The sequence below is a fragment of the Heteronotia binoei genome, chromosome 18, assembly GCF_032191835.1.
Source record: "Heteronotia binoei isolate CCM8104 ecotype False Entrance Well chromosome 18, APGP_CSIRO_Hbin_v1, whole genome shotgun sequence".
Lineage (NCBI taxonomy): Eukaryota > Metazoa > Chordata > Lepidosauria > Squamata > Gekkonidae > Heteronotia > Heteronotia binoei.
Window position 1 is genome coordinate 34725786 of NC_083240.1, and position 7404 is coordinate 34733189.

General features: G+C 55.0%; 1 protein-coding gene across 1 annotated transcript in view; it reads right to left on the reverse strand.

Moving 5' to 3' along the window:
* Positions 1-7404, reverse strand: part of BLTP2 (bridge-like lipid transfer protein family member 2) — a 47074-nt gene that overhangs the window by 1477 nt on the left and 38193 nt on the right. Inside the window, exons 30-38 of the mRNA XM_060258838.1 lie at positions 7050-7205; positions 6804-6925; positions 5726-5906; positions 5560-5646; positions 4463-4573; positions 4224-4359; positions 3031-3155; positions 1944-2045; positions 1237-1371 (exon numbers count right to left, since the gene is read on the reverse strand). Coding sequence (XP_060114821.1) covers positions 1237-1371; positions 1944-2045; positions 3031-3155; positions 4224-4359; positions 4463-4573; positions 5560-5646; positions 5726-5906; positions 6804-6925; positions 7050-7205 — 1155 coding nt within the window. The remainder of the gene's footprint in view (positions 1-1236; positions 1372-1943; positions 2046-3030; positions 3156-4223; positions 4360-4462; positions 4574-5559; positions 5647-5725; positions 5907-6803; positions 6926-7049; positions 7206-7404) is intronic.

Sequence of the window (7404 nt, forward strand, 5' to 3'; positions counted from 1 at the left end):
TCCACATTCAGGGGCACTAATCCTCTGAATCTCAGAACCGGGAGGCAACATAATGGGAAGGCCTTGGCCTCTATGCCCTGTTGTTGTCTCTCCAGAGGAATTGGTCGGCCACTGTGTGAGAAAGGATGCTGGAGCCCTGATCCAACTAGATGGACCCCTCGTCTGATCCAGCAGGGCTCTTCTGATGTTCTTATGAAGGCCTCGGCCTCTATGCCCTCTTTAGGAACTGGCTGCTTATCTTATGTAAGATAAGATGATGGACTAGATGGACCCCTGATCTGATCCAGCAGGGCTCTTCTGATGTTCTTAAGATGCTGGACTAGATGGACCACTGATCTGATCCAGCAGGGCTCTTCTGATGTTCTTATGAAGGCCTTGGTCTCTATGCCCTCTTTACGAACTGGCTGCTCACTGTGTAAGATAGGATGCTGGACTAGATGGACCCCTGGTCTGATCCAGCAGGGCTCTTCTAATGTTCTTATGAAGGCCTTGGCCTCTATGCCCTCTTTAGGAACTGGCTGCTCACTGTGTAAGATAGGATGCTGGACTAGATGGACCCCTGGTCTGATCCAGCAGGGCTCTTCTGATGTTCTTATGAAGGCCTTGGCCTCTATGCCCTCTTTAGGAACTGGCTGCTCACTGTGTAAGATAGGATGCTGGACTAGATGGACCCCTGGTCTGATCCAGCAGGGCTCTTCTGATGTTCTTATGAAGGCCTTGGCCTCTATGCCCTCTTTAGGAACTGGCTGCTCACTGTGTAAGATAGGATGCTGGACTAGATGGACCCCTAGTCTGATCCAGCAGGGCTCTTCTGATGTTCTTATGAAGGCCTCGGCCTCTATGCCCTCTTTAGGAACTGGCTGCTCACTGTGTAAGATAGGATGCTGGACTAGATGGACCCCTGGTCTGATCCAGCAGGGCTCTTCTGATGTTCTTATGAAGGCCTTGGCCTCTATGCCCTCTTTAGGAACTGGCTGCTCACTGTGTAAGAAAGGATGCTGGACTAGATGGACCCCTGGTCTGATCCAGCAGGGTTCTTCTGATGTTCTCAGGAACACCCCTGCAAGTCCTACTGTGCTAGGAAAGACCCTGCCTCCTAAGCCACTCCCTGCCATTCCTCTCTTCAGCTGCTGATGCTTCTGAGATGGCTTGCTACCGGCTCCCCTCCTGCTGCGCTCGCACCATTCACCCCCCAGCCCCGCAGTGAGCCCCACTGTCTTCACGCCTCCGTCTTACCTGCGCTACCAAGGCCTTGCGACTGTCCCGCTTCACTGCCATGGCAAAGTCCAACCACGTCCACGTGTTGTTGTGATACTCCAAGAACGGCAGCACCAAGTTCAGGTCTCCCCAGTCCACGCTGTTCTTTTCCCCCTGAGATGGAGATGGGAAGAGCAGCCGTTCAGGGCCTGGGCCTGCCTGGACAGCCCCGTTCCCCACCCCAAGGGGAAAGGGCCTGGAAAGCAGGAAGGGCTGAAAGGCTCGTGCAAGCTGGCTGCTGAAAGCCCATTAACTCAAAGGACCTGATGAGCAATGTTCCCTCTAAGCTGTGGAATGTTGGGAGCCAAATTTCTACTTCGTGATTTACTGGCATTGAAGTTGCGAGCAAGCAATTCGCCTACAGCATGAATGAGTGTGCTCTGGGGCCATCCTTCCTGAGCTAAGACCAAAAATGTGTGAGTTGGAGGCTAAAAAACTGAGCTAGCTCAAACTAACTCAGCTTAAGAGGGAACACTGCTGATGAGCATGATGTGCAGCTGAGAACTCCTCTTGCTGTGTGAGTGGAAGAACGGCCCTGGGGCGCAGCCTCCCGCTTTGGCAATCCAGAGCGACTGGGTCTTTTCCATTCCAAGTGGTAGGGGGAAGCAGCGTCTGACACCCACCCAGGAAAATAAAAACCTAGCGCGTGGAAGCTAGGAGCTCCCCCCTCCCCGCAATGCACTCACCTTATAGCTGACGCACAGGGGCACTTGGGGGATCTTGATGTAGATGAAAGAGTTGTTCATGGCGGCCCGTTCCTTCATCTTGTCGATGTCGTCCACCGGATGCTGGAGACCAACAACAGTGCAGCTAAATGCTGAGAGGAGGGGGATGCTGCCCCTGCTGGCTGAGCCATGCCCCCCCCCCAATCGACTGAACCACCTTAATTCAGGCAGGGGTCTCGGGCTAGCCGGCTAGCCCTGAAGGCTTCAGCATAAGGAAAAAGGCCCGCTGTACCTGGTCCCCTCTTCAGACGAACACGTGCGGCTACTGAGTCAGAGCCTTGGTGGATTCTGGTATTGTCTACTCTGGCTGGCAGCAGCTCTCCAGGGGCTTAAAAAGAGGTCTGTCACCTCTCCTCCTCTCTGAGCTTTTGCGCTAGGTCAGGGGTGGCCGCACTGTGGCTCAGGAGCCACGTATAGCTCTTTTACACATCTTTTGTGGCTCTTGAAGCCCTCACCGTCCTGTCGGCCAGCTTGGAGAAGGCACTTCTGTCTTTAAATCAGTTTGCCAAGCCAAGCCAGCCAGTGGCTTGGAGAATGTATTCGAAGTTAAAGTTGCTTACTTTCTACCTCTCCCTCCCGGCTCTCAAACATCTGATGTTCATGTCTTGCAGCTCTCAAACATCTGACTTTTATTCCATGTGGCTCTTACGGTAAGCAAGTTTGGCCATCCCTGTGCTAGATTCTGGTGACTGAGCAGATGTTCAGCCGCTGAGCCAGAACCCCCACCCCCACACACATGCACTTTCCAGGTTTTACACACATGCCTGCTTCTCCTCCCTCACCTCCTAGTGAAGGATCCCAAGTTTTGCACTGTTGCTTCTCTCACCCACATTGCTGCCCCTTTTTGGCAGGTGCTAGTAGCACAGCAGCTTCCAAACTCTCCCCGGTTTTGCTGTTTACTTATGAGATGCATAAACTGTTTCTTTATGGGTGTGCTGGATGCATAAAGAAGTACTCAAAGTTCAGGTCTCCCTGCAATCCCATCCCCCAGCCAAGAATTCTGCCCACCTTCTACACTCCGCCGACTCACAGTTAAGAGGGTAGTTACCTCGGGCGTCTTCCGGAACGAGCGCCTAACCCCCGAAGTTCGGTTCAGCCCCTGGGCCATGCCTTTCCCCGGCCCCAACGAGTCTTCAGAGACCATCAGCTGCCGCGGCTTCACCACCGGCATCCCTGCAACAGGCAGAAAGACTCGGGATATCAGTCCCCACAGGTCCCTCCCACGGGAGTAGCGAGATTCCAGAGAGCCTCCGCAGCAAGAGCTGAGGTTGCCGCAATGATGCCACAGCCTCGCGTGCACAAGGGGATCTCTCACAACTGAAGCAGGGAGTTCGGAGGGACCGAGCAATCAGAGGTGCGGCAGGCACCTCCTCTGCAGATGGGCCATGTTTGGGCGCACAGAGAAGCTTTTGATTCGTTTCTCTCAGCTAATTAACTTCTCTCTCTGCTGACCCTTCAGGGATGCCTTGTCGCTGTCTCCTCAACACCCCCACACGGCTGCATATGGGCCATTCATTCCCAAGCGAGAGATCCCAAAGTACGGGTTGAACAGAAGAACGTAAGAAGAAAAAGAGCTAGTTTTATGCCCTGCCCAAAGGAGAGCGGCTTACAATCTCCTTCCCTTTCTCTCCCCACAACAGGCACCCTATGAAGAAGCAGAAGAAGAAAATCGTAGATTTATACTCTGTCCTTCTCTCTGAATCAGAGACTCAGAGCGGCTTACAATCTCCTATATCTTCTCCCCCCACAACAGACACCCTGTGAGGTGGGTGGGGCTGAGAGGGCTCTCACACCAGCTGCCCTTTCAAGGACAACTCCTACAAGAGCTATGGCTCACCCAAGGCCATTCCGGCAGCTGTAAGTGGGAGGAGTGGGGAATCAAACCCGGTTCTCCCAGATAAGAGTTCTCGCACTTAACTGCTACACCAAATTGGGTCTCTTAGGTAGGTGGGGCTTGAGAGCGTTCAGAGAGAACTGTGACTGGCCCAAGGTCGCACAGCTGGATTTTATGTGGAGGAGTGGGGAATTGAACCTGGCTCTCCAGATCGGAGTCTGCAGCTCTTAACCGCTACACCAAACTGGCCGAGCTGAGCCCAGAGGTCCGTCTTGCCCAGCATCTTGGTCCACACAGTGGCCAACCAGAGCACCGGGAGGCCTAAGCAAGCTGCATTGGGATGCCACGTGTTGCTTTTGCTTCTGGGAGGAGCAGGAGGCAGAGATATCTACGTCCTGGCAGCTCACCTGTGGTCACGAGCTTTGACTTGTCCTCCTCATCCCCCACCTCCTCCTCTTCCACATTGCGCCCCGGGAAGAAGAAGCCCATCATTCGCTGGAAGAACTGGTGCGTCAGTTGAATGGTGAGGGGCACCACGTTCACCTGCGAGGAGGACGACAGCGGCAGCCGCGGTGAGGTCACGGCCTTCCCAAGCCAGCTGGGCATGCTGGAGGAACAGGGGCCCGGCTCTCCCCTCCCCACTCACCTCAAAGTGCTCTTTGATGGAAATGCCTCCCACCGGGGGCCGGACTTTACTAAAGATGCGCAAGGCCAGTTGACGCCCGGACTGGCAGGCGCTCTGAGGCCGCAACACCACCTGCGAGGCAACATAGAAAAGGTGGAGCTTGCAAAGGAAAGGGCTAATAAGAGAAATGTCAAAGCTGCCAACTTCTTAAACCCAGGTAGGTTAGCATGGCCTATGAAAGGAAAGGAACTTTGGGTACATTTCATTCATTCATTCATTCAACTTATATCCCGCCCTCCCCGCCGAAGCAGGCTCAGGGCAGATCACATTGAAAGGTAATAAAAACCAGTATTAATAAGCTGTAACACAGAAATATAGAGAGGCTGAGCACGCATTTTGCCTGCAGATTGGCCCAGGCTCTATTCTTTTTGTTTGTTTAAGTGTGTGTGTGTGCTTGCATGCCTGGAAGTCATGGTGACTTCTGGCAACCCCTAGTGGAGCTGGGACATTTTTCAGAGATGTGGCTTGTATTGCCTGCCTCTGCGTCCCAGCCCTGGTATTCCTTGGACATCTCCCTTCCATGCATTTGTCCTGCTTCGCTCCCAAGATCTGATGAGATCAGGCTTGCCTGGGCTATGCAGATCAGGGGCAGCCCAGACTCTCTTCTTGGCATCCCCAACTAAAGTGCTTTCAGGTGTCTGGAAAGACTTTTCCATGCTAGGGACCATGGATGACCACTGCCAGCCCAAGCGACTCATCTTCAGTGAGATCGAGGGCTTGAGGCTGCATAGGGCAGCTCTGGACGTTCCCATGCGTTGTTTTATTTTTAAACCTTTGCCATTCCACAAGACTTCTGGGGCTCAACTCTGGGGCACATGGGGCTTTCTTTGTCGCAGGAACTCCTTTGCATATTAGGCCACACACCCCTGATGCAGCCAATCCTCCAAGTGCTTACAATAGGCTATGTGCTAAGAGCCCTGTAAGCTCTTGGAGGACTGGCTACATCAGGGGGGTGTGGCCTAACATTCGAAGGAGTTCCCGCTACAAAAAAAGCCCCGGGTGCACATATCATCACCACCACCACTGCTGTGACAGATCCTGGTCTCTCTTCAACCAACCTTGTAAATCGCGTTGGGCAGCAGGTTGTTCATGGTGAACCAGCCCAGCTCCAGGAGGTGCTCAGCAGTGTCGTCCGATTTGTTCACCTGCAAAAGAACGGTTAGGCCACCTGTGCCTGCCGCTTGCCTCTCTGCGCCCTCCCTGCTTCCCCGCGCCGGGCGCTACCTTGCTGTAGAGGAAGCGCTGGAGCTCCAGCTCAGCGATGCCCAGCTGCCCATCCTCTTCCGTGAGGCGCCAACGGGCCTGGGCGAAGTAGAACTCGGTGCGCCGGGCCACGCTGACGTCCTCCGGCTGCTTGCGCAGCTCCATCTTGTTGGCCCGCTGGAGCTGGAAATCTTTGAAGCACCTGCAACGAGGCCAGCGCCAAGAGGACAAGCCGGTGGGGGGAGAGGCTTGGAGGTCGGGAGGAAGGAGGCAGGGGGCACCGCTGCAGTTAGCCAAGCTCAACGTCAGTGGAGTGGCACCACGCTTCCGCCCCCTCTTCGCTCAAAGCAAGGGGGGGGGGGTTGTATTCTACCTTTCTCCCCAAACTGGACCCAATGTGGCTCACCACATTCTCCTCTCCTCCTTTCTGTCTTCACAACAACCCTGCGAGGTGGGTTAGGGCTGAGCGTGTGTGAAGGTCACCCAGCGAGCTTCCATGGGACAAGTGGGAAGCTGAACCTGGGTCTCCCAGATGCTAGACTGATGCTCTAATTCAAGGGTGGCCAAACTGGCTCGGGAGCCACACGCGGCTCTTTCACACCTATTGTGCGGCTCTTGAAGCCTCCACCACCCCTTTGGCTGGCTTGGAGAAGGCATCTGTCTCTTTAAATCACTTCTCCAAGCCAAGCCATCCACAGCTTGGAGAATGTATTTAAAGTTGCTTTCTTTCCACCTCTCCCTCCCTTCTCCCCATCTATTTGCCTGCCTGCCTTCGTTCCCTCCCTGGCTTGTGGCTCTCAAACACCTGATGTTTATTCGACGTGGCACTTACGTTAAGCAAGTCTGGGCACCCCTGCTCTAACTGCTATACCAGACTAACTCTCTCAGTCACGTGACAGGCCGTGTTCCAAATCCTCATGGCCTGCCAGATGGCCGCTGGCTTGGACTAAGCTGATCTGGAGAAGTTCTCGAAGGAAAGCCCAAGGCCTCTTTCGTTCACTGACAGCAGCAGGGAGGCCAGACGAGATCTTCCCCGTCTCTTCTCCCAGGCGGGCCACCATCTCAGCCACACCTGCCTCCTTCCATCCCACCCCTGTACCTGATGAGGATGTTCAGCTCCTCGCTCTCCCGCTGCAGCTCCGCCTTTTCCCTGCTCAGCTGCTGCTGCAACTGCTGGTTGGCCTCCAGCAGAGCCTCGTTCCTGCCGTCACTCTGCAGGGACTGCCAGGGGGAGGGAAGAGGAAGGTGTCACTGGGGGGGGGGGAGCTGAGCAGAGTCCACTTCTCACCCCCTCCTCAAAGGTATGGGGTGGCCGAGTCACGGCGGCCGCAGGGAGTTTGGTCACCTTCATGTTGGAGTACATCTGCTTCTCCAGATGCCGGATGTGAGCCACGTGCTGGCGGACGGCCTCCTGGAGGTGCAGGATGCTGCTGCGCTGCTCCTCCGGGTTGCTGGAGATCTCCAGCTGGAAGCGGACGCGCTGCTTCTTCTCGCTGTGCTCCTGGTTTGGGGGGGGGGGGAGAGAAAAGCTGAGGTCAGCAAAGAGAGAGCCCAGAGGCACTGCTTGCAGACACTTGCCTGTCATCCTTTGTCTCAGCAACTCAAAGTGGTTTCCGTTCTCCCCGCACCAAACAACAGGAGAATGTGATTGGAAGTTAGAAGAGGCTGTACGGGCCATCCAGCCCAACCCCCTGCCCAAC